The 27,174-nt window shown below is 42.6% G+C and overlaps 1 protein-coding gene across 27 annotated transcripts in view; it reads right to left on the reverse strand.

Annotated features, from left to right (window-relative positions):
• The window catches only part of MBOAT1 (membrane bound O-acyltransferase domain containing 1), a 112,542-nt gene that overhangs the window by 81,495 nt on the left and 3,873 nt on the right, over positions 1-27,174 (reverse strand). For 7 of the 27 annotated variants that reach the window (XM_084967504.1, XM_084967509.1, XM_084967503.1 and 4 more), the window contains exon 2: positions 468-1,111. The exons of 11 other annotated variants lie outside the window; for them this stretch is intronic. In XM_084967504.1, the coding sequence (XP_084823630.1) occupies positions 468-569 (102 nt within the window). In that variant the 5' untranslated portion in view covers positions 570-1,111. Of the gene's footprint in view, positions 1-313; positions 1,112-27,174 lie in introns of all 27 variants that reach the window. 9 more of the 27 variants (XM_084967501.1, XM_084967500.1, XM_084967518.1 and 6 more) reach the window with 2 other exon arrangements.

Raw genomic sequence — 27,174 nt, forward strand, 5'->3', positions numbered from 1 at the left:
TCTCTGTAAGCCTAGCACCTAGGGCAGTGCCCAACACATGATCATGAAAATTAATGTTATTTTCTATAGCCTTAGCACTTTCCATATTTTTTCATCCCATCCTCTTAGCAAAGCCATGAGGCAGGTATCAGCACCTCCACTGAACAAATGAAAAGACTAAAACTCAGGGAGGGTCTGCTACTGGCCCTCGCAGGTAGTTAGTAACAGCTCTGACGCCCTGCCTGAAACTACAATTCAGGACAATGAAGGGCTGGGAGGAAGGAGATGGAGTGAGAGCCCTGGAGTTTGCTAAATACGTCAGCTGTGTCCTCACCTGCAGGTATTCCATCTCCGCCCTCCGTTCTCTCCGCCCTCCGCCCCAGGGAACAAGCGTCTCTGGCTTTTCAATGTGATTGTGAGTATTGCAACATGAAGCCCGCTTTTCTAGATTCCACATAGAAGTGAGATGATACAATGCTCATCTGTACCTGATTCACCTCACTTAGCACAATGCCCTCAAGGTTCCTGACACAAATGGCAAGACGGCCTTTGGGGGTGGGGGTGGAGCTGGATAATGTTCCTTTGTACATATATACACCACATGTTCCTTATCCATCCATCCATCCATCCATCACTGGACACTTGGGTTGTTTCCATGTCTTGGTGCTTGTGGCTAATGCTGCGATGAACACAGGGGTGCAGAGGGCTCCTCAAGATGTTGATCTCATTTCCTTTGTGAATATCCCCAGAAGTGGAATTGCTCCATCACACAGTAATTCGATTTTTAGTTTTGTGAGGAACCTCTGTACTGTTTTCCATAGCGAATGAACCAATGAGTATTCTATCTTCGTGGATGCTTCTAACAACTATTCCTACTGTCCTCAGAGACCAGGGCCAAGCACTGAAAAACCTGTATGTCTTGAGTTTCATCATCTTCTGGCAGCCCAGCAGGAAGCAATGAGAAACAGAAGGAGAGGCAAAAGGGTGGTCCTGTGTGGAATGGATAAGAACTTCCTCTTCGAAGCAAATTTACTGGGCAAGTTCTTCCCTGGCAGGCTGCTGGATCTGAATCTGGAGGGTCAGTGAGGCAGGGCTGAAATGCCTTCATTGTGGAGGAGAGCCCTGCAGGAACCTTTGAAGAAGTAACACAAATCAGAATATTCTGTCAAAGGGACACTTTGGACCATGTAAAGGAGTTTAAATGTTCTCTGAGTCTAGGACTTCAAAGAACTGCAGGAGAAAGAAAACATCTATTTCCAAAAGTAAATCAACTAACCAGAAATTCAGGGGGGGGGGGACAGAGCCTTGAGTTATTCCCAATGATCAATTTCAAGTTAATGAAAGCAAGTCCCACACTCCAACATGTGGAAAGCAAAGCATAAGCCATTCTGCTGTAAGCAAAAGTTGCAGCCTGTAAATATGGTTATAAAACTATTTACCAGGTTGACTGGAAATATTTATTTCAAACTTAAACATCTTTGTGATAAAAATACCTTCCTATGTTTATTCCACTAAAACATCTCCGACCATCACAACTTGCTCATTCGGATAGGAATATAAAACCTTCCCAAGGACCTAAGAGAGGATTCCTAAGCTTCTTGGATTGTTTAAACACAGACCAACAGCAACTCTGTGCATAATAACCATGTCATTCAAAGGTCTAGCCTGCTCACCCTGGCCATGCTTTATTAATTCTGAAGGTATGAGCAGAGTAGTATGCACGGAAAGGGCATGGACCTTGGTGTCTAACAACCAGTTCTGCCACCAGCTGGCAGGGTGCCCTTGGGCAAGTGATCTAATATTAATGAGCCTAGATCTTCTTATCTGTAAAATGAGGAAGAGAATCAGATTATTGTTAAGATAATTCTGAAAATTCCATAACGAAATATTTGTATCGCATCTAGTTCAAGCATCTAAATGGCTCATCCAGAGGTCCCATCGTGGCTAGGATCCATGAGGATGCAGGTTCGACCTCTGGCCTTGCTCAGTGTGTTAAGGATCCGGCATTGTCGTGAGCTGTGGTATAGGTCACAGATGTGGTTCAGATCTGGTGGTGCTGTGGCTGTGGCTGGCAGCTGTAGCTCTGATTCAACCCCAACCCTTTATGCCTTGGTTGTGGCCCTAAAAAGCAAACAACAACAACAACAACAACAAACCCCTGGCTCATCCACAATTTATGGGGCATGTTCACCAGGGCAAACGTCTGCCCTGGTTCCATAGATCTCATATTCTTCTTTCCACTTCCCCTGTGGAAACAGTTCCAAATTCTTATCTTAAATGTAAAACAACTTACAAAGCCAGAAGAGGTTCAGCAATCCCTATCTTTGGCAAAGAAGAGAACGAAAAAAAAAAGTCATGTCACTAAATTAACTAATACGAAAAGAATAAGCAGAAAAAGAAGAATTTCCATAGGTCAGGTCAAGAAAGGAAGCACTCTGATTTTCTTCCTAAGTTTAAATGTGAAACGGAACACTCTATAGGCCTACCCCATTTTCACCTTACTTCATAGATAATAGGGTTTTTATGACTTGAAGATTTGTGGCAAGTCTGTGTAGTCAGATGATGGTTAGTGTTTTTTAGCAATAAAGTGTTCCCTAATTAAGGTGTGGACATTGTTTTTTTAGACACAATACTATTTCACACTTAGAACATAGTATAGGGTAAATATAACTTTTATATGCACTGAGGAGCCAAACAAGTGTTTTATTGTGGTATCTGCTGTATTGTAGTGGTCTGGAACTGATCCCCCAATATCTCTGAGGTCTGCCAGTGGGGCATAAGAGGCAACCTTGTGAACTAGAACAGCATATTAGAGAAAAGAACTACAGGGTGTTCAGACTTGCCTTGGAGTCTTGGTGGGAACAAATGGCCGGCGAAGGACTGAAGACAACAAAATATATATCCACACCTACAAAGGCTGGCCTAACCTTAGAAACAGTAAAGTGCCCCACCACCATGGGAGACGTGACATCCCCAAGTGAGCAAAAATTTAGAGCAAGTCCCTAAAGGAGTAAATGCTCAGATAAATCTTCACACAAAACGCAGAGTATTTAGGCTCCAGAAAGCCATGCTTCCTCTTAAGCCCTCCCAGCATCCCAGGCAGCTCCTGAAGGGTAGATTAAGTATTTTTTTCTTCCAATACTTTTATTGACATATTATTTACAGATAGCACTGCATAAGTGCAAGGTGTACAGTATAACGCTATGACTCACATACATCAAAAAACAATTATCAGGAGTTCCCGTCGTGGCTCAGTGGTGAACGAATCTGACTAGGAACCATGAGGGTGCAGGTTCGATCCCTGGACTTGCTCAGTGGGTTAAGGATCCAGCGTGGCCATGAGCTGTGGTGTAGGTCACAGATGTGGCTCAGATCTCGCGTGGCTGTGGCTCTGGTGTAGCCCGGTGGCTACGGCTCCGATTAGACCCCTAGCTTGGGAACCTCCATATGCCACGGGAGTGGCCCTAGAAAAGGCAAAAAGACCAAAAAAAAAAAAAAAAACAATTATCACGGTAAGTTTACTGAGTATCCATCATCTCATACAGACACAGAATGAAAGGAACAGGACCAAAAACATTATCCTTGTGAAGCGAACTCCTAGGATTTTCTCACTCAACAACTTTCATATATAACATACAGCACTATTCATTACATTTATCATGTTGTATGTTCTATTTCCAGTATTTATGCATCCGGCAAGTGGAAGTTTGTACCCTTTGACTACTTTCATTCACTTCCCCCTCCCTTGTCTGATAACAATAAATCCGATCTCTTTTTCTCTGAGATTGTTTGTTCGCATTGGAAGTGTAATTGACCTATAACACTTTGTTAGTTCCATTTACACCCTGGTAATGCGATATCTTTAAACATTTTAAAGTGATCACCACAATAATTATAATTATGATCTGTCACCACAGAGCAACACTATAGTTACTGACTATATTCCTCACACTGTACATTTTATACCTGTAACTCATTTATTTTAGCACTAGAAGTTTGCATTTCTTAACCTCCCTCACCTATTTCTTACCTCCCTCCATCCCATACCCTCTGGCAACCACCTGCTTGTTCTCTGTCTCTATAACTCGGTTCTGTTTTGTCATGTTTCTTCATTTGTTTTGTTTTCTAGATCCACACAGAAATGAAAACATGCATTATTTGTCTTTCTCTATCTGATATATTTCACCCAGCATAATAGCATCTAGGTCCATGCATGTTGTCACAAATGGCAAGATTTCATTCTTTTTTTTTTTTTTTTTTTTGTCTTTTGTTTTTTTGTTGTTGATGTTGTTGTTGTTGTTGCCATTTCTTGGGCCACTCCCGGGGCATATGGAGGTTCCCAGGCTGGGGGTTGAATCGGAGCTGTAGCCACCGGCCTACACCAGAGCCACAGCAACACGGGATCCGAGCCGCATCTGCAACCTACACCACAGCTCACGGCAACGCCAGATCGTTAACCCACTGAGCAAGGGCAGGGACCGAACCCGCAACCTCATGGTTCCTAGTCGGATTCATCAACCACTGCGCCACGACGGGAACTCCAGATTTCATTCTTTTTATGGCTGAGTAATATTCCATTACTCAGTCATAAAACGATTTACTAAGTTGGCATATATATCACATCTTCTTTATCCATTTATCTATTGATGGGTACTTAGGTTGCTTCCATATCTAGCTTATTGTAAATAATGCTGCAATGAACACAGGGGTGCAGGTATCCCCTCTAATTAGTGTTTTTGTTTTCTTTAGGTAAATGTCCAGGAGAGGAATTGCTGGTTTATATGGTAGTTCTATTTTTAATTTTTTGAGGAATCTTCACATTGTTTTCCATTGTGGTGGTACCAGTTCATAATTCCACCAAGAGTGGTCAAGGATTCCCTTTGCTCTACATCCTTGTCAACACCTGTTATTTGTTGTCTTTTTTCTTTCTTTCTCTGTGCCCACAGCATGTGGAAGTTCCAGCCAGGGATCAAACCTGAGCCACAGCAGTGACCTGAGCCACTGCAGTGACAACACTGGATCCTTACTCCTCTGTACCACAAGGGAAACCCTACTTACTGCCTTTTTGAGAACAGCCATTCTGACAGGTGCATGTCCTGGTGATTGGTGAGTCTCAACATCTTTTCATGTACCTGTTGGCCATCAGTTCATCTTCTTTGGAAAAATGTCTGTGCAGATTGTCTACCCCTTTTACTTTTTAGTGCCTCAAAAGGGACATGAATGTCCATTTTTTTAATCAGGTTGTTTAGTTTTCTGATGTTGAGTTTTCTGAATTCTTTGGATATTAACCTTTTATCAGATACATCACTTGGAAATATCACCTCCAATTCATTAGGTGGCATTTTCGTTTGGTTGACAGTTTCTGTCACTGTGAAAAAGCTTTTCAGATTGATATAATCCCTTAGGTTCATCTTGTTTGTTTCCCTTGCCTGAGGAGACATATCCAAAAAAAATATTATTAAGACTGATATCAAAGAGCTTACTGCCTACATTTTCTTCCAGAAGTTTTATGGTTTCAGGTCTTACATTTAATGTCATTTTCACAACCTTACATTTTTACCTACCTCCCCCTCCCACATGTTTACTGTTTTTTACATCATATTTTACATCTTTTTGTTCTGTCTTCCACTTAACTACTTACTGTGGATATAGATGATTTTACTTCTTGTGTCTTCTAACCTTCCTACTAGCTTTATACATGAATAACTTACTACCTTTATTGTATATTTGCCTTTACTAAATATTTTTTTTCCTTTTTTAATTTTCATGTTTCTAGTTGTGGTCTTTTCTCTTTTGCTTACAGAAGTTCCTTTAAAATTTTTTATAAAGCTGGTTGGTGCGGCCAAACTCTTCTAGCTTTTGCTTGTTTGTAAAATGTTTGATCCCTCCAACAAATCTAAAAAAAGCCTTGCTGGGTAGAGTAGAGTATTCTTGGTTGAAGTTTTTTTCCCTTTCATCACTTTAAATATATCATGCCACTCCCTTCTTGCCTGCAGAGTTTCTGTTGAAAAGTCAACTGATAGCCTTAAGGGAGTTTCCTTGTATGTAACTTCTGTTTTCCTTGCTCCTTTTAAGATTCTCTCTTTATCTGTAATTTTTGCCATTCATTTTTTTAATAAAGATTTTTATTTTTTCCATTATAGTTGGTTTACAGTATTCTGTCAATTTTCTACTGTACAGCAAAGTGACCCAGTCACACATACATATATACATTCTTTTTCTCACATTATCCCCCATCATGTTCCATCACAAGTGACTAAATATAGTTCCCAGTGCTATACAGCAAGATCTCGTTGCTTATCCATTCCAAAGGCAATAGTTTGCATCTATTAACCCCATATTCTCAGTCCATCCCACTTCCTTCCCCTCTCCCTTGGCAACCACAAGTCTGTTCTCCAAGTTCATGAGTTTTCTTTTGTGTGGAAAGATTCATTTGTGCCATATATTAGATTCCAGATATAAGTGATATCCTATGGCATTTGTCTTTCTCTTTTTGACTTACTTCACTTAATATGAGAGTCTCTAGTTCCATCCATGTTACTGCAAATGGCATTATTTTGCTCTTTTTATGGCTGAGTCGTATTCCATTGTATATATGTACTACCTCTTCTTAATCCATTCATCTGTAGATGGACATTTAGGTTGTTTCCATGTCTTGACTATTGTGAATAGTGCTACAATATCCTTTTCAAGGAAAGGTTTGTCCAGATATATGCCCAAGAGTGGGATTTCTGGGTCATAATGTAGGTCTATATTTAGTTTTCTGAGGTACCTCTATACCATTTTCTACAGTGGTTTTACAATCTTTGCCATTTAAATTACAATGTGTCTTGATGTGGTCCTCTTGGGTTGATTCTGTTTGGGATTCGCTGTGCTTCCTGGATCTGAGTATCTGTTTCCTTTCCCAAGTTAGGGAAGTTTTCAGTTATTATGTCTTCAATTATGTTCTCTGCCCTTTTTCACTTTCTCTTCTCCTTCTGGGATCCCTGTAATGTGAATGTTGGTATGCTTAATGTTGTCCCAGTAGCCTCTTAAACTGTCCTCATTTTTTTTTATTCTTTTTTTCCATTCAGCTTCAGTGATTTCCACTATGTTCTGTCTTCCCATTCTCTGATCTAGATGAAGTTGTGAGACTCCCCTCAGTGTCTTAGACTGGCACTTCTTAAGAAATTCTGACTCAGATCAGGGATGGAGCCTAGGAATCCCTGTATTTAAAATGCTGCCCTGGTGATTCTTATGGTGACCTCTGTTTGGGAACAACTGCTGTAAACTAGAACATTTTAAGCCACTTTATGACACCTTAGGTACTTAGGATACTTTGAGCTCCATCTCATCCTTTGATGGTTACCATCTACCCAGCTCTTTCTTTTTTTTTTTTTTCTTTTTTTTGTCTTTTTGCCTTTTCTAGGGCTGCTCCCATGGCATATGGAGGTTCCCAGGCTAGGGGCTGAATTGGAGCTGTAGCCGCTGGCCTACACCAGAGCCACAGCAACGCGGGATCCGAACTGCGTCTGCAACCTACACCACAGCTCATGGCAATGCCAGATCCTTAACCCACTGAGCAAGGCCAGGGATTGAACTCACAACCTCATGGTAGTCAGATTCATTAACCACTGTGCCACGACAGGAACTCCCTACCCAGCTCTTTCTGAAGAACATGTTTACCCAGCCATTCTTCAGTCAAATGAAAAAAACCAAAGCCAAGGTTATTCAGCAGGAGGACCCCATGCTTCTTCTGTCTCTTGAAGGGATTCAGGTCCATACCCACCCTTCTGGGTGCAGAGGAGACATGCTTTCTGTGTTCTCAGCTGACCAAGTGCTGGATCCCATCCCCTTTCATATTTAATCCACTCTGCATCAAGTCTCTGTCAACTTCTCCACAGATTGTGTGATTTCTTCCCTTTCTTCAGATATGAATATCTCCCCTCCATCTTTAAAAACAAAATGGAGTTCCCGCTGTGGCACTTTTGTGAATTGGATTTTGTGAATCCAACTGCAGTGGCTTGGGTCACTGCAGAGGCACAAGTTTGACCCCCAGCCTGGTGCAGTGAGTTAAAGGATCCCACACTGCCCCAGCTGTGGTTTAAGTCCCAGCTGCAGCTTGGATTCAATCCCTGGCCCAAGAATTTGCACATGCTTTGGGTGCAGCCACAAGACAAAGACAAAAACAAAACTGCCCTTGGCCCTTCCTACCATTATCTCATCTCTCTTCTTCAAAGTCATCAGATTCCTCTTATGATCTGCCTACACATATGTCCATTTCCCTTCATCTCATTCCTTCCTAAACACTGTACCATCTTCCCTCTTCACCATTTTTCTAAAACTTTTCCACCTCCCTAACATTTTTCTCAAAAAATTCAATCCTCCTCCTTTTTTGAGGGCCCTGTAACATCCCTCCCACCTTCACCTATTTCCAGGCTACTAAGTTACCTTTATAATGCTACCCTCCCTCTGAGCTCCTCTAAGTACATTCAATGAACAGTGTTCACCAGGGTGAGGCTCTGCTGTGGTTTCATCTCATTTCCTCCCTCATTGAGTTGGTTCCTTTTCCTGGTTTCATCCATCCCACCCCAACTCATGCCAATGACTTACAATTTCCCATCTCTACAGTTCCAATCTTGCACATCTCACATTGCCTTTAAGGCATTTCTCTTTTGAAATCCTGCTCTCACCTAAACATGGCTCAAGCAGAAGTCATAATTCACCTCTTTTTTTTCTTTTTCTTTTTCTTTTTAGGGCCACACCCACAGCATATGGAAGTTCTCAGGCTAGGGGTTGAAGTGGAGGTGTAGCTGCCAGCCTATACCACCGCCACAGCAATGCTGGATCCAAGCAGTGCCTGAGACCTACACCATAGCTCATGGCAACACCAGATCCTTAACCCACTGAGCAAGGCCAGGGATCAAACCCACATCCTCATGGATACTAGTTGGGTTCGTTACCACTGAGCCACAATGGGAACTTCCATATTTCACCTCTTAATCAACATATTTCCAGAGACATAAATAGAAAAAGAAAGAAAGAGTATTTTAATTTTTTAAATAGGACATAGGATCAGAATATACACACTGTTCTGCAACCTGCTCTTTTTGCTTATTATAATGGGCATCTCTCAATGTGACATCATGTTCTCTAACACTTGTACATGATTGCAGAACTTAATATATCATAAGTGAATATATCATAATTAAGCTAACTATTCCTCTATTGCCTAACATTTAAGGATCTTAGATACCCACTGAGACCGGCTCCTTAAACCACTGACTAATTTGACTAATTTGTCAATCAACACTAACACTACAATCAGTGTGTACTGGCAGCTGGATGAGGAAAGGACCCTGGGCAAGCATGGAGGGACATTAGGAAGAGAGCATATGCTAACGAGAGGAATCATCTCCACACAGCCTCTGCTTGAATACTGCCAGGGATGGGGGACTCGTGGCCTCCATGGTGATCAATTCTTTTATCTACACAATTCTCATTAACAAGGAACTTTCTGACAAACCTCCCTAAAGTTTCCATCCCTTGAATTTAATTATAGCAAAATATCCTTCAAATATCTGAAAACTGCCATTGTATCCTACTGAAGGCTCTTCTTCTAATAATCCTCCTCATATGAACACGTTTCAAGGTCTCACATTTTGCCTCTCACCTTCCTTCAGCTACACCTGTTTTCCAATGTCTCTCTTGAAAGCTGACAGCCAGCACTAAACACCTGGGGCAGTTGTGACTCGACTAGCACAGAGTGAATGGCAGTAGCCATCTGCCCTTCCACAGTATCACCTGCTATGGACAGGAGAGCAAAACACATCGCCTAGGTCATTTCACCACACTGCACAAGCCAAAGAGGGCAGCTGTAAAACCACTGTGTATTCTGATTCATTCCCAGACTTATCAAATATGCTCCAAACCATCCCTGCTTTGAGGCTGCACTTGATACCCTTAGGCATAAAATACAAGAATGGATAAGAGTCCAGGGTTGGAACATGAAGTTCCTAAGTCCAAATCCAGGGTCTACTGCTGACCAGCCATGAGATCTTACACAAGTCACTTACTACACAGGGTTGTGTGGTTTAGATGAGATAATTCATATGGAGTGTTTATCATAGTATATAGGAAGAATTCATTGCAAAAAGTTTTATTTAGGGAGTTCCTGTCGTGGCTCAGTGGAAATGAATCTGACTAGTATCCATAAGGATGCAGGTTTGATCCCTGGCATCGTTCAGTGGGTTAAGGATCCGGCATTTCCGTGAACTATGGTATAGGTCGCAGACACGGTGGCTTAGATCTTGACTTGCTATGGCTGTGGTGTAGGCCAGTGGCTACAGCTCCAATTAGACCCCTAGCTTGGGAACCTCCATATACCGAGGGTGTGGCCCTAAAAAGACAAGGGGAAAAAAAAGTTTGATTTAGAGTTAAATTAGCACTAAGCTCAGAAGTTGAAAGTAGAAATACTGCCATGTGACAGAATAAATCTATCTATGGCCCTCCCCAGGAAGTAATTCTATTTTCCTTGTTTTACTTTTCTTTGGGAGAGATGGAAAGAAGTTCCATCTTTTATAGATCCAAGTTACTGATAAATAAGTTTTTAAAAACGTGCTTTAGTATCTGTCTCAGAAGATGGTTGACTTTTCCTAATATTCCTACAGGCACAGCCACTCTGGTGGCAATGAGCACACCCAAATTAACAACCCCAGCATTTCAGTTGATAAGAAGCAATGTCTACCTGATAAGAAGAGCCATTTCTATGTGAGGTATTTTCACACTTCCTGGGGACACTAAATTTACTTGGGTTTCAGCTTGGCTCTCCACCTTCCCATTTCACTACAGTCAAACAAAAAGTTTTCTTTCCATCTGTCACCCGTATCTTTATTCACTGTCTTCTTCTACCCCATCTATTCTGCCTTGAAGTACTAAATTCCTAAATCTCCTAGGATCCCCAAAGTTGAGTCTCTTTTTTCTCTTCATCAGATACCGACTAAAAACCCAACTTTTCCCCAAATACCACCTACAACCACCTCACTTAAGGTCAGTGCTACAACATGCACATTTTGCCCTATGAGCTTCAGAAAAAACGTGATGGATGTGGTGATGAGGAAATGACAGCAAACATCTATATGCGTACTCAACAACTTCCTAAAACCTTCCCCATGGATCACCTACCTCTTTGAAATTCACAACAATTGCTCCTATATACACACTAGCCCATTTTGCAAATAAGGAATCAGGCTCAGGAAGGTTACATACCTTGTCCAAAGTCACACATCTAATCAAGACTGGCTCTGAGCCTAGAACCCAGCTCTTCACAGTCTATTTCAACATTGTTCCTACTACATTAGAGCAAGGTCACGTTCACGGGACAGAACCCAGTTGGAGACCCAAACATCAATTACACAGCCTGGTCTACAATTTGGTCAACTTTTATACCGCTGTACTCAATAATTCCTTGATAAGATTTCTGCATGGATTTTTGTGGCTTGAGCAGTATACACTTAGAATGGTTCTGCTCAATGGACAATTGAGTAGCAGAATAGCATTTCCGAGGTCGAAACTTAATAAAGAAACATCTCAGTGAGCATGGTAGGTGCCTGGAGATTTTTGTTCTGGAGGTGGTTCTGTTGTCCTGATGTTATGGGGAAGAAATATTTATCTTACTAAATAACTATTCATTCATGAAAATTACCTGATAAGGAGCCTGAGGATTCAAGGTGAACCAAAAGTCCTTTATATCATTACTGAAAGTGACTTAGATGCATGCAATGATTTTAAAACATCTGACCTTAAAGCAAAGGTGAATCTAAAGCACAAACACACACCAATGTAATTGTGTGTTTTCTTTCCATTTTTCTGTCTAGAAAATTCTCTAAATACATACTGGCTGGCCCCGACTTCCATTTCTGGCAATACAATGAGCTCAACATTCACAGCCATAGCACAACTCATGATTCCAGGTTAAAAATAAAAAGCACCAGTGTTTTTTGTTTTGTTTTTTTGTTTGTTTGTTTTTGTCTTTTTTAGGGCTGCCCCTGTGGCATATGGAAGTTCCCAGGCCAGAGCTATAGCTGCTGGTCTACACCACAGCTATAGCAGCACCAGATCTGAGCTGTGTCCTCCACCCATACTGCAGCACACAGCAGCTCAGGATCCTTAAACCACTGAGTGAGGCCAGGGATCAATCCCATGTCCTCATAGATACTAGTCGGGTTCGTAACCTCTGAGCCATAACAGGAACTCCAAAAGCAGCAGGTTTTAAATAAAATGTATTTTTTAGGATAGGTTTAGATTGACAGAAAAATTGCAAAGATAGTACAGAGAGTTCTCATAAATCCTACAACCTGTTTGTTATTAGTATCTTATATCTTAGGGTTTCACTTGTCACAGTCAATGTACCAATACTGATACATTAGTATGAACTAAAGAGCATACTCTATTCAGATTTCCTCAGTTTTTACCTCGTGCCCTTTTTCTGCTCCAGGATCCCATTCAGGACACCACATGACATTTAGTTGTCAGGTCTCCTGAGGCTCCTCTGGTTTATGACAGTTTCTCCAACTTGCCTTGTTTCTGACGACCTTGTCAGTCTTGAGGAATACTGGGAGGTATTTTGTCAAATCTCTCAACTGGGATTTGTCTGATGTTTTTCTCAGAATTAGACAGGGGTTATGAGTTTGAGGGAGGAAAATCACAAAAGGAGAGTTTCATTTTCACCACATCACATTAAGGGTTATGTGATATCAATATAAATATCACTCTTGATGTTGACCTTGTCACTTGGCTTAGGTCATGTTTGTTAGGCTCCTCCACTGTAAAATTATTCTCCTCCCAGTTCCCTTTCCTTACCATCCCCTTTGGAAGGAAGTGATGACACACCCATTTTTGAAGGTAGAATATCAACATGAAGGAATTCTGTAGGGAGATATGTGTATTCTCCCATTGAGTTAATCATCAATTATATCAATAGGAACTCATGGATGTTTGTTTTACCCTTTGGCTTGTAATTTAATACTTTCACACTCTACAGATTATAGATCTATAATTTATACTTATTTAATCTATAATTCTATAATACTTCTTTATTTTATTGTCCAAATTGTTTCAGCTTTGGCCATTGGAAGCTCTTTCAGTTGGCTCCTATGTCCATTTGACACTCTCTTATCATTATGAGTTTTCATTACTATTGTACTTCCTTGCTTTCTGTCACTGTGAGATAGTGCCAGGTTAGCTTGTGTATTTCCTGCCCCATTCCTAGAATCAGCCGTTTCCCCAAAGAGCCCCAATGATTCCTTTTTTTTTTTTTTTTTTTTTTTTTGTCTTTTTAGGGTTACACCCATGGCATATGGAGGTTCCCAGGCAAGGAGTCCAATCAGAGCTGTAGCTGCAAGCCTAACGCCACAGCCACAGCAACACCAGAACCAAGCCTCGTCTGCAACCTACACCACAGCTCACGGCAACACCAGATCCTTAACCCACTAAGCAAGGCCAGGAGTTGAACCTGCAACCTCATGGATGCTAGTCAGATTCATTTCCACTGAGCCATGATGGGAGCTCCCCCAATGATTCCTTTTATTGGAGAGTGGTATTAGAAGCCAAAATCCAGGTGTGGATGTGACCACTGTTAATGGAGTGTCACTCCTATAGACCCTCTCGGCTGACAGGGCAAGGAAATATATGTGAGCCTACTAACCTTTGAATATACACATCTATAAACATTTCTATATGCAATAGAAATGTAACCAGTATATCTACACAAAGCTAAACATGCGTTTGTATTGATGTGCTTGATCATTTTTATGTACAACTAAACTAGTGGAAAAGTAAGAGAATTCCTTAGAACCAGAAAGCAGAAATCAGAGATGTAAGCCCCTGAAATTGGCATTTGCCCTGGGGCATAGTCCCATCCAAGTAGCCCAGAGCTGAGTTACCAGAGACAAAGCAGATTGAGAAAGGAGAGGTATGAAGAAGATGTAAAGATTCCCCATAAAGCTAAGACATGTCTTGAAGCCAGGACCCCCCCCTAAACTTCTGAAAGGTGACACCTCACTAGGGAAAAAAAGCCCTCCCCAGAGAGGGAGATAGTGGGATGCATGTTCCTATGGCTCTGGGTCGAGAGATAAAATGTACAAAAACTCTGAGAATGAGAGTTTGGAGCCCTAAATCCACCTGCCCTATATAGCCACCCCCACAGACACACACACACAAATCCAAAGGAAGAAATTTAATTTAAGTGAGCCTAGATTGGGAGTGCTCCCAGGTGCTCTGGCAGAGGAAACCCAACTTCCCTCAAAAGGATTCTACTTTGAATCCAGGTCTCTATCCCCACAGGTAAAGTACAAGAGGATGAGCACCTAATCAAAATCACTGGAGACCCTTGACTACGACAGAAACCAATCTCAGAGACACATATCCTATGAGTGGATTTATACAAACTGTCCAGAATAGGCCTATTTACAAGGAGAAAGTAAATCAGTGGTTGCCAGGGACTAGGATGTGGACAAGGGAGGGGGGACTTGGGCAGAGGTGGGAACTGCTAATGACACAGGGTTTCTTTTGGGGGGGGAGGGCAAAAATGTTTTAAAATTCAATTGTGACCACAGTTACACAACTGTTACTATAGTACCTATAACTGAGTTACTGTACTGAATACAGTAAAAAATATATATTGAATTGCATACTCGATATGGGTGAATGTGAAGTATATAATCCTAGATTAGAGAGAGGACATTACTGGAAAAATTGGTGAAATTCAAAACGTCTGGAATGGATTTAATAGTTATATATCAGTGCTGATGTTTTAGTTTTGACATGTTACCTAACACTGAGGAAACCTGGGGTTGGGGAGGAGAGGAGCATGTATAAAAAAAAACCCTTGTAATATCATTTCAACTTTCCTGTATATTTAAAATTATTCCAAGATAAGTTTGGGGATTTTTTTTTAATTACCATAGAATGTGATCTATTATTAAGCAAAGAGCAAACCTTAAATGATATGCAAGTCCTTTCTTGAAGCAATGGGGAGACCCTTAGAATTTTCACTCATGCTAAAGAGGGGTAATTATAAAATGACACAACAAAAGAGTTCTCTGAGGCCATCAAGTTCAAAGCCTTCAGGAAATGAGGTGCATTCATGGCACACCCTGTTTATGGCCACCTGACTAGCATTTTATGGTCCTCACACAGTCTACACCCACTTCACAGTCTGTTTTTGCTGTCTTTAGTCAACTCTTTCATTCAAGTTCATTGCCTTCTGTTTAGCAACCTTCAGTCCCGTTGTTCTTATAACTGTTTTTCCTGCTCTTTCCTAACTTCTCCATATTTTCTAGAAACTTTGCAACACAGAACCAAATCTGGACACACGCAACTCATAAATATTTGAAGGTTGCCAAGTACACAGGAGATGGTTTTCCAGCTCTCACAAAAACTTGCAAGAGGTCAATTTCTAAATCATTTTACAGCCTACCATCATCCTTCAAATTCCCTCTGCAGTTTCAGCTAGCTAAGATGCACGGTCATAATCCATTATTGGTTATTACAATGAAAATGGGGGCCCCTGTATCTTGATGAAGTGATTTTTTTTTTAGTTTATAGCCTCCTTTTGTTCTTCTTTTAAACTGAGGTAATAAAACTGGCCATCAGATGAAGATATATATAATAAGACACTCTAAATACCTCAACAGAAAGACAATCACATAGGTCAACTTAAGTTGTGCAACTGAGTCAAGCTAACTTACTACAAAACCAAGGTAACTGTTAACTCCATAAGGCTGAGATCACAAAATAATCTGTTACATCCTTTTTTAAACTTCACCCTTAGGTCCCACACATTGAAAAAAATAAAACCTCTTTTTGTTCTTTCCTCCAAATGTGTAGAAAATGGCTCTCTGCATAAATGTCTTATTTTATTTTATTTTATTTTTTGGTCTTTTTAGGGCTGTACTTGCGGCACATGGAGGTTTCCAGGCTGGAGGCTGAATCAGAGCCGTAGCCACTGGCCCATGCCACTGCCACAGCAATGCCAGATCCGAGCCATACCTGTGACCTACACTACAGCTCACAGCAATGCTGGATCCTTAACCCACTGAGCCAGGCCAGGGATGGAACCCAGTCCTCATGGATGCTAGTCAGATTTATTTCCGCTGAGCCATGCAGAAATTTCTTATACATGTTGACTTGCTTCCCTTAAATAACCTTCAGGCAAGTTAATTCTTCCTGTTTGGAGATGAATGGGCAATTATCTTTTGGAATAGAAAAGGGAGGGAAACCAGCACAATATCCCTAGTAAACAAGAAACAGAAGCTCTTTCTTACATGATCGTATTTTCAGCGTAAAGCACACAGATTCCTAAGGCATTCTGACCTTACTCTAATGAGGAGGTAGAAGAAGATTCCAGAGCTCTGAAGATTAGTTCACCTTAGCCAACATGCATGGAAATGCATACATTTCACTGGGAGAAATAGGAAAGTAAACTCTACAGGTATAATCCTCTTAGCCTCATCACTGACAGATAAAAAGATGACGAAAACCTCTTGGTTTGTGGGCTTTACCCTCAAGAATGGTGTTTCTTTACAACCTAAAACCTGGCCTTCCTTGCCACTGTTGAAGATTTTGGAATCACAGACTCTGAGAGCTGAACTGGTCTTAAAGAGCATCATTTCTGGAAAATGGAGACACCAAAATTTCTGGAGCTGTGCTGCTGACACCAGGGCTAGTTAGAGGCGGAGGCCATTTCCATCCCTGAGGTACAAGGGGCAGGAATCTTTAAGGTCTTCATGCCTAACTCCAAAGTGTACCTCTCTCCCTCCAAGGAGAACCTAGAGGCACGCCTCACCTAAGACCCCTCCCCAACTCTGTCCCACCCTGCACCCCCCACCCTTCAACCCCAGCAGCTTTCGGCATCTGCTAAAGGATGAGGCTGTTTCTGGAAGCACAGAAACAGAGCTCTCAGAAAAGGCAAGAAGGAAGTCAGCATCAGAAGAGCTCTGTATATGCAGATATGAATCAATCCCTAAGAGACACTGTTACTTTTTTTTTTTTAAGGCGAGGAGTGGAAGAACTGGACATTATCATTTGTCTCAGAAAAGACAAACAGATTCTGTGTACATAGATGGGTAGGCCTGTCTCTGAAAGGATGCCACTGGCTGCCAGTGGGGAGGGGATCTGCGCAGCTGCAAACTGGGGGCGGGGTGGGGGGTGTGGACCCCACAGGGACTAACCTTTCATTATATCGCCCTCTTCTGCCTTGTGATTTTGATACTCATAAGTAACTCAACTACCTAATCAGAAAACTAAATGTTCTAAACTGTATTTATACAAAATAACCCCCCCAAAGTTAACTTCTTAAAAATTAAAAATATTTAATTAAAATAAACAAATATTTTAAATAAATGAAATGAATTTTTTTTAAAGATGGAGCAGAAAATACTGTGGGGGAGGGGAGTCCTGGGAAGAAAGACGCCTCAACCCGGTGACACATCACAGTTAAACCACTTCATGAAATTGCACAAAGTGACTTTTGAATTTAGCAACTTCCTCTAGGCCTTAGCAGCCTTTTAGCTGTGTACCTCTGCGGGTTCTGTTTCATATTAGAGTTACAGAATGATGAAGGAGACAAAAGCGGGTAGGGGGACAAACCACAGGCTATTTTAATTACTTGTTTGAAATAAGAATTAACCCTCTGACCAAAACTTCTCCAATGCACCCCTGCCCCTTTTTTTTTCAAATGAAACAAGAACCTGAGCTTCGGATTGTTGTTTTGCTAAAATTTGAGAACAGAATATTTGTGATAATACGGCGGTTGGAAACCCCTCAGCACCATCCCCCACAGAAATCCTAGCTCCACACTCAGGGCCACTTTCATGCTGTGCGGACTCTCAAAACCATTCTGCAAAGAAGACGAATCACTGATAACAAAGATACAGGCAGGGCCCCACTATTACAAGGAAGTCGGTAAATGATTCACCAAGTGCGTATTTTTTGGCTAACTAAAAAACATTACAAATGGGTTAATGAGTTCATTTTTGAGCAGCTGGTCACGTTCCTAAACCCTAAGAGATAATGGTCTTTTAACAAAGCACACTTTTAACCAGCGTAAACTACTTGAAGTTACTTCTCCCACGGATTACTCTCTCATCATTGTGCTATCCTGGCAAACCTACTAGAAAGTGTCATTAGTGAGACTGCAGTGAGTTTTCTCTTTTATCTTGTTTACTGAAAGGGCGGACTTACTTAAAATAGAAAGCGTCTGAAAAGCACACAACCAAATACTGTGATTAAATTACACAAACTGAATTCTTTTTACAAGCTGCTGCTACAAAAGATATTTCCAGATCATATCTTTTTAGATATAATCTTGTCATGAAATTTTTCTTCACAAATGTAATTCAGAAAACACTTGGGAATACTTGAGCCTGTGGTGCTTTTTACCTGTGACTCAAATTAAGACTGCTCAAGGAAATTCCCACATGTTGCTCACACCAACCTGAGACAACTGGTCCCCCCAAATGATATTAATATCTGCATGCATAATTGCATGTGCATTTATAATTACAAGTAATGCATCTATCAACTCCACATAATGAAAACAGGGAATGGAAAATTTTATATTTAAACCACACGAGATTAACATTTAACTGTCAGCTCTCGGGCCATTAATTGACTTTCAAATCAGAAATTAGGCCTATTCAATCTGAAACGCAGGTTCCAAATAATAAACAGACCTAACTAGTTAGTAAAAAGAACTGGCTCCTAATTGCATCATGACTTACTCATCCATTCCAATGCAAATATGTAAATAAAATTCCATTTCTGTGGAACAAACGTTCATTTAGTTCTTACTAATAAGAATACCAAGATGACTACAACTCAGCCTCTGTCACTGCCCATGAAGAAAGTTCACCTTTTCTTGAGTCTTAGTACCTCTGCTCAAACAGCTTCCTCTTCCTGGAATATTCTATCTGTCCCACCTAGCCCCACAGCTTCTCCTTCCAGAACTGCAGCTCCCAGGAAGTGCCCCCCCACCTCCCCAGGACAGGCCAGGGGTGCTGAGGCCCACACATATTCTGGGGAGCACTGAGTATACGGAATTACAAGAGTTTACATATGCATATAGGTTTGCCTGATAGAAGGCACAGGCCCTAATTAACCTCTGTATCCCCCTTCTAGTCCAATATTTGGCATACAAAAAGAAGCCTCTCAGAGTCACACAGGGCAGAAAGAGTGCTAAAAATCTGAGACATAAGGTAGGAGGCACCACGCAGGAAAAAAGAATGACATACTGCCATGTGCAGCAATGTGGATGGACTTAGAGAATATGATACCAAGTGAAGTAAGTCAGATAAAGAAGGACAAATATTATAATATTTACATGTGGAATCTAAAAAAATAATACAAATAAATTTATATACAAAACAGAAGCAGACTCACAAAGAGAAAAATACTCAGTTACGAATGGGGAAAGGAATAGGGGAGGAACAACAGGGGTTTGGGCTTAACAGATACAAACTATACATAAAATAGATAAGCAACAAGGATTCACTGTATAACACGGGGGTATAGTCAATATCATCTAATAACCTATAATGGAAGATAATCTAAAAAAAAGTATATATATATATATATATATATATATATATATATACACACACATAACAGAACCACTTTGCTGGACACCTGAAACTAACGCAATTTGTAAATCAACTACATTTCAATGGAAAAAAAAGGTAGAAACAGATAAGCATAACCCATATGTGGACAAAGAGATCTGACAAAGTCAACTAATTGCAAACATAATCTGTTGAATTACAGTCATAATCTACCTCCCTCAAAAAAAAAATAAAAATAAAAATAAAAGGAGGTACCATACAGTACAGAGAGAATGGAGAAACAAAGGAATTAAAGGAAACCCATGTGGCCCTGGGGTGGGGAGGAAGGGGTCTGCAAGGGGGAAGGAAGAGAGTAAGGCCAAGGTTACACAGAGCAGACAAGAGCAGAGGCAGGCAAGGAGGACCAGGATGAGGACGAATGCCCGGGAGAAGGAAAAGTGTGAGCAGAAGCTGGAAGGCATGAAAGACAGTGGATCTGAGGCAGAGGAAAGAACGCATCCTCTGTGGTGATGGGACAGCGCCCAGGGAAGTGGTGGCTGGGAGGCAGGGCAGCAACTAGGAGCAATGCCTGCAGAGACGGTCTTGGGTTTGAGTCCTGCCTCTGCCCCTGCCCAGGATCAGGGCTGCAGGCCTGTTTAATCACTCATTACACGGAGTTGTTGGTGCCATTAAGCCAGACAGGTAAACTGAGGACAAGGTGCCAAGAGCCACCTCTTGCTCCACAACAGGACACTAAAGGTCCAGGACCCACTAGGCTCCTGCTTGAAATTGCCAGAGAGAATATGGGCACGCCTGCCCCCCCTTCAACTATTATCAAGTCAGGCCACCAGATGTGACATCAGTCAGCACAGTCGGGCCAGCCCACCTCCTGGACTCACCTGGATGTTCCCCCAAGTGGAGGCTTCATCCTCCCACCCAGGGCAGAGGCTTCCTCGGGGCTGGACTAAGGGACAGTCCCAAGTGCCACCAACCGTGACCTCTCCCTTCTATGGAATTTGGGGTTTATAACACAGGGTCTTGCCTTCAACACATCTCATCGTTTGACGGTCTCCGGCTATTTTATTTTATTTTATTTTATTTATTTTATTTTCCCACTGTACAGCAAGGGGATCAAGTTATCCTTACATGTATACATTACAATTACAGTTTTTCCCCCACCCTTTCTTCTGTTGCAACATGAGTATCTAGACGTAGTTCTCAATGCTACTCAACAGGATCTCCTTGTAAATCTAAGTTGTGTCTGATAAGCCCAAGCTCCCGATCCCTCCCACTCCCTCCCCCTCCCATCAGGCAGCCACAAGTCTCTTCTCCAAGTCCATGATTTTCTTTTCTGAGGAGATGTTCATTTGTGCTGGATTTTAGATTCCAGTTATAAGTGATATCATATGGTATTTGTCTTTGTCTTTCTGGCTCATTTCACTCAGGATGAGATTCTCTAGTTCCATCCATGTTGCTGCAAATGGCATTATGTCGTTCTTTTTTATGGCTGAGTAGTATTCCATTGTGTATATATACCACCTCTTCCAAATCCAATCATCTGTCGATGGACATTTGGGTTGTTTCCATGTCCTGGCTATTGTGAATAGTGCTGCAATGAACATGCGGGTGCATGTGTCTCTTTTAAGTCGAGTTTTGTCCAGATAGATGCCCAAGAGTGGGATTGCGGGGTCATATGGAAGTTCTATGGATAGATTTCTAAGGTACCTCCAAACTGTTCTCCATAGTGTGTACCAGTTGACATTCCCACCAACAGTGCAGGAGGGTTCCCTTTTCTCCACAGCCCCTCCAGCATTTGTTATTTGTGGATTTATTAATGATGGCCATTCTGACTGGTGTGAGGTGGTATCTCATGGTAGTTTTGTCTCTGGCTATTTTAGTTTTTTTTTTTAATTTATTTATTTTTTATTTGTTTATTTATTTTTTTTCAGCAAAACAAGCTGAATTTTTAATTTGTTTTGTTTTGTTGCTGTTGGCTTTGTTACCATATTTGGGGCATGCTTTTTCTTTTTTTTTTTTTTTTCTTACTTGGAGAAGAGACTTGTGGCTGCCTGATGGGAGGGGGAGGGAGTGGGAGGGATCGGGAGCTTGGGCTTATCAGACACAACTTAGAATAGATTTACAAGGAGATCCTGCTGAGTAGCATTGAGAACTATGTCTAGATACTCATGTTGCAACAGAAGAAAGGGTGGGGGAAAAATGTAATTGTAATGTATACATGTAAGGATAATCTGACCCCCTTGCTGTACAGTGGGAAAATTAAAAAAAAAAAAAAAAATGTCTCCGGCTATTTTAAAAGCCACCTTCCAGCTCCCAAGAGCAACCTCTTCAGAGCCACAAAGGGACTTCCCACCACAGTTGTGTGCAGCTTCAGCAGAGGTGGCAAGGCTCAGGGTCAGTCCCTGACCATGGTCTCATCAGGACTCTGGAGCCCCAGGGGGCACCTCCACCTGCTGAGAACCCTGGCACGGGTCCCCCAGCCTCCTGCCCAGCACGCAGGCTCCATTTCTCCACTTGCAGCCAGGGCTGCTCCCGACATCCTCCTCTTCCTGACTCATCTTCCCCCTACCGACCTCCCTCCCACAGTTGACCTTCTCAAAGCCCTCGCTCTACTCTGCTCAGAAACATCAGCATCTTCCCAGCTCCCGCCCTCCACGCTTTGCCTTGCCGGAGGACAGTCTGCCTCTAGGCAGTTGTTTTCCCATTTTGCCACTGTAACAGCTGAGCAGAGAGAAGAAAGTCCCTGCTCTTCCAAACTTCCCCATGCTGCTTTGAATCATGTCTCCTCCACCATCCTTACCTCAATTTAATATACTTGTGGAGTAAAAGACACAAGTGCTGGATAAAATCAAATGACATTAAAGGAGCACATCTGCCTTTACTGTGTTTGTCATCAGTCTGAATAGAAAGGTCTTTTTTTTTTTTTTTTTTTTGGCCACACACACAGCATGCAGACATTCCCCGGCCAGCGGTCGATCCTGTGCCACAGAAGCAACCCAAGCCACAGGAGTGACAACGCCAGATCCTTAACCCACTTAGCCACCAGGGAACCCCCTAGAAAGGTCTTTAAAGCTGTTTCTTGGGGGAGGGGGTTGTTTTTGTTTTTGTTTTTGTTTTGCTGCACCAAAGCATATGGAGGTTCCTGGGCCTGGGACTGATTCCAAGCCACAGCGGTGACCTGCACCACAATTGCAGCAACCAGATTTCCTTAACCCACCATGCTGGGCCAGGGATCGAATCCACGCCGCTATAGAAACAACGCCAGATCCTTCAGCGGCTGCAACACGGGGGGACTTCCTAAAGCTGATTTTTAAAGAAAGCATGTGAATGCATTCTGCATTCTGTTTGGGATTGCGTTTATTCAACAAAGTGTTTAATGAGTGCTTTGTGTGACCTGGGCCTCTAGGATGAGGACGATTGGGGGGAAGTGGAGGTGATGGGCACAGAAAGAACAGAGCAGATGTCCTCCCCCTTGTCAGTCTCAGCCGCTGCCCCCCTTTTATGAAGGGCTGGGAGAGCCCTTCCAATGCCCTCTGAAAGAGGCACCATCCTTCCAAGCAGGAAGAACCTCCCTCCAGACTTCATCCAGACTCCTAACATTACAGAGCAGGTGGCTAAGTGCCTGATAGCAGAGCTGACCATACATACCCTCACTGGTCCTCCTTCTCTGTCAGAACCTATCAACCTCCACTTTCCTGGAGAGCTTAGGTACCACACGGTCTTTCTCCCCACCTTGCATCCCCAGTCACCTGGGCAGCTTCAGCATTTAAGAGAAGAGTCCATCACATTCCCCAGTTCCTTGGCTTGCAAAACCAAATCAACTTTCAACCCCTCTCCCACGTCTACACCCTGATTTTCATCACCGTCCAGAGAAGCTTCACTAGGAATCTTCAACTAGAAGATCCCAGCCCTGGACTCTCTCACTTCCCCCACACCTGCTTCTCAACATCCCTCCAATCCCGAAATGTCTCCCTTTTCACTGTCCTCACCTCCACTATGCGTCAGCATCTTTCAACACCCTGACTTCTGAAGTTCTAACAACCTTCCCCACAAACATCCAACAGTGTGTTTTACTTTCGCTCCTGGAAGAAGGAACTGAAAGAGGAAAAGCGCGTATTGGCACAAATGCTGAAATTTTTGATTTTCAGTGGGTGGATGATACTCAGCAACCCATTAAATGGGCCCCAGTCAGCTCTTTCTCTGCTCCCCATAAAGACTACTCTAAACACCCACTCATCCTCAAAACCCCTGCTCCGCTTCCATTCCTGCCTCCTTCAGCCATGACCTTCTGCCCCCGTTCACAAGATAAAAATCTGTTCACAACGAAACCCTTCAATGCCTTCCCTTTGATGGCATCAGTGCCTCTGAATTTCAGCTGGCCCAAGAATCACCTGGGGAGCCCCTTCACCCTGATTTGTACTCAGATTTACCAGCTCAGAGCCAAATCTCAGAAGCCTCCATGGTGACAGATTCTGATGATGACCCATCCATCAAATTTGAGGAAAACTCACATACAGCAGGGGTCTCAAACTCCAGTCCTTGTGCCAAATCCAGCCCTTGCCTGTTGTTGTGCGGCCTGCATGTCAACTACATCTTCTGACATTTTTAAAGAGTTAGAAAAAAGAATTAAAAAAGAGAATTTCACAAAACGTGCAGATTACATAAAATTCAAATTTTAGCATCCATAAATAAAGTTTCACGAGACCACGGCCAGGCTCAATGATTTACCCATTGTCTACAGCTGCTCTCAAGCCACAACGGCACAGCTGATCATTGTGACAAAGACTTGCACGGGCTGCAAAACCAAAAATGTTGACTGTCTGGCCCTTTACAGGAAACATTTGCCGCCCCTGGTCTCAGGATGAGGTGCAAACACCTCACCAGAGCCTTCCTGCTTCCTTGTGATGTGACTCCCTGCCTACGTCCCCCATCTAGAGTCCCACAGAACCCACAAGGGCAGCCCCACCAGCCACTTTGGTGGACTTGGTTCCTTAAATGAAGCACATCATTTCACACCTCCCCACCTCTGCACAAAATGTACCCATTTTGCCTGACAAACACTTCTGGGTCCTTCAAAACCCAATTCAGGTTCCTCCCCACCTGTAGGGTGCTCGTGCTCTCTGACAACCGTACCTCCTCCCATTCCACTGCACTTAATTAATTTATACCCCAATTATCTGTATACAGCAATGGTTCTCAAACTTCTGGGGAGACGAGCACCACCTGAAGGGCTCATTGAATCCCCCTGGCTGGGTCAGCTCCCCCCAGAGCTATGGACAGGGGCTCCAGGCAGAGAACGGATATTTCTAACACGTTTCAAGGCTGATGCTGCTGGTCTAGGCACCACACAGAAACCACACGGGTTGAGGTCTGTGTCCCCGCCACACCCAACAAGGCATGTTCTGCGGGTGGACTGTATTTTTTCCATGTTTGAAACCTCACAGCCTCACACAGTCCCAGAAATTCCTGGAACACAGCAGAAACACGGTATGTTGTTGCCTGTGGTCTAACCAAATGATTTTCCTCCCATAAGCCAATGATTTTCAATATCAGACAACAAAAGGGAAGTTCAGTGGGGAGAGGAGGCCTGGCTTTGCGGGAACTACTGAGGCCAAAAATAAAATGCAGTGGCTCTCTGCAGGCAGGACCCACGTTCTGTGGCCTGCCATATGTATCCTGAGCTGCGGTTAAGTGGAAGGCCCCAGGGTGAAGGGCAGAAACCCCAGAGTACAGCCCAGAGGCAGCACCAACAGCAGGAGATGTTCAGTGGAGAACCTTCCCCCCAACAAAGGCCTGTCTCCTGTTCACTTTAAAAACAAGATGCTACAGAGCAACATTTGAGCATGTCTATCATTAGCATGGGCACATATTATTACAAATGATAAACATTCACTAAGCGCCTACTACTTGCTTGGAATATGAGGAGAGAAGAAACCTAGACCTCAATGAGACTTAAATGAGTTTGAAACTCAACATACAAACCCAGCAGGATACCTAACAAAATAAGGTAACATTCACGAAGCATGAAATATAAACAGTGTCAAAGGTAGGCAGGAAATTTTACAGGAGGCTGTCCTCTCTCTGTTCCACCAGGTCCCATCTACACATTTCTATGAGCACTTACACAGGTCTGTGCGTGTGCAGCCCTTGTGTCCTTAGGTAGGTCTTTAGTCTCCTCTAAAGGTGTGTAAGTCCTTCAAAGAGAGAAACCTTGGTTTTTTTTTAATCCTTTTATTTCTCTGACGTGACCAGGTACCTGGCACTACTAGTGTTAAATATTTAATGGATTTAATAACAACTGTGGAATGTCAGCTGAGCTTTTAACTAAGGGCGAGACTTTGATAAGAAGAGAATTGAGGGTGGGGCTTTCCACAACCTGAAAACTGTGGACAGGGAAAGAAACTTTGTGGTCAGAGGCTCTGGTGGGATCATCAAAAACCACTGCTGCTATCACCATGTTGTCGAAAGGACCAGGCCTACAGAACTGGTCTGCACCCATCTAACTTTTTAAAACTGTAACACAAGCGTACATGAACAGGCCTAAACCTCTGCAGCTTTAATCCTGAAAATAATTTCCTGGATTCTCATGTGCTGGTCTCTCTTTCCTTTGCCCCTTTCTCTGCTGATGCTACATTGGCACGGGGTGGGGGGGGCGGGGAATGGAAATCCAAAGAAGCCTAGTTTAATGATGAATTGATAACTCATGCAAAACTGACAAATCTGGGGATGCCAATCGGTAAAAAGAGCCTTGACACTCAGAGTTTCCCCACCACCAAATTGCACATTCCTCATAGCCAGGAACTTCGCATCTTGCATAGCTCCTAGGATATGACTCTGTACCACACAAAGTTAACAATGTCAGCATTACCCCATCCATCCTGGGAGCTGAGTCCGTTTTGCAAACTTTGAAGGCTAGGTTAGCTTAAAGGCAGGCCATGTCATACTCCACAATCAAAACAAAGTGGAGAGGGCATGAGCAGATGATGCAAACAAAAAAATAAAACAATCATCCTCCCTTCTCTGCCCAGGCTCCACATCTGCTCGACAGAAAGGGACTCATTTTAGAAACACGGTTTTCAACTAATCCATCTGTGAGGCACCTGCGGAGGCCCCTAAGTCACCATCCATTTCTGGGTATGAGTGGCTATGCTCTAGTCTCTACTAGAATCAGATGATTTTGCATTTAATATCTTTAGGAAGAGGCCAGGTTAGTAAAAAAGTCCCATAGCCTCTTCCTCAGGATGGTCACAGTTGCACACAGGCTCCCCCCAGGAGCTAACAAAACAGAGAAATGGAAGAATCAGATGAAAAATAAAAGAGTTCTTCGCTCACACAGTAGAATGCTCCACATGTATTTCAGTTTTTGCAAATAATCACCTACTTGACACAGGGAGACCCAGAAGCCAAAAACATTCTCGCAAGTACAATCAATTCAGAAATTACCAACAGACATGTGAAACGTTAGGCTATCAGCAAAGGGGTTCACTATCTTTAAGTGACATATGAAGAGTTGCATGGCTAACTTGAGATGCATGTTTTATCATTTTTAGCAAATTGCAAGTTAATGGGTCAGGAGCAAACAGATACCAAGGGCTGTGCT

The sequence above is a fragment of the Sus scrofa genome, chromosome 7, assembly GCF_054392235.1.
Source record: "Sus scrofa isolate SSC_HxYL_T2T_F1_AM1 chromosome 7, Sscrofa_HxYL_maternal_Yorkshire_Landrace_v2.0, whole genome shotgun sequence".
Lineage (NCBI taxonomy): Eukaryota > Metazoa > Chordata > Mammalia > Artiodactyla > Suidae > Sus > Sus scrofa.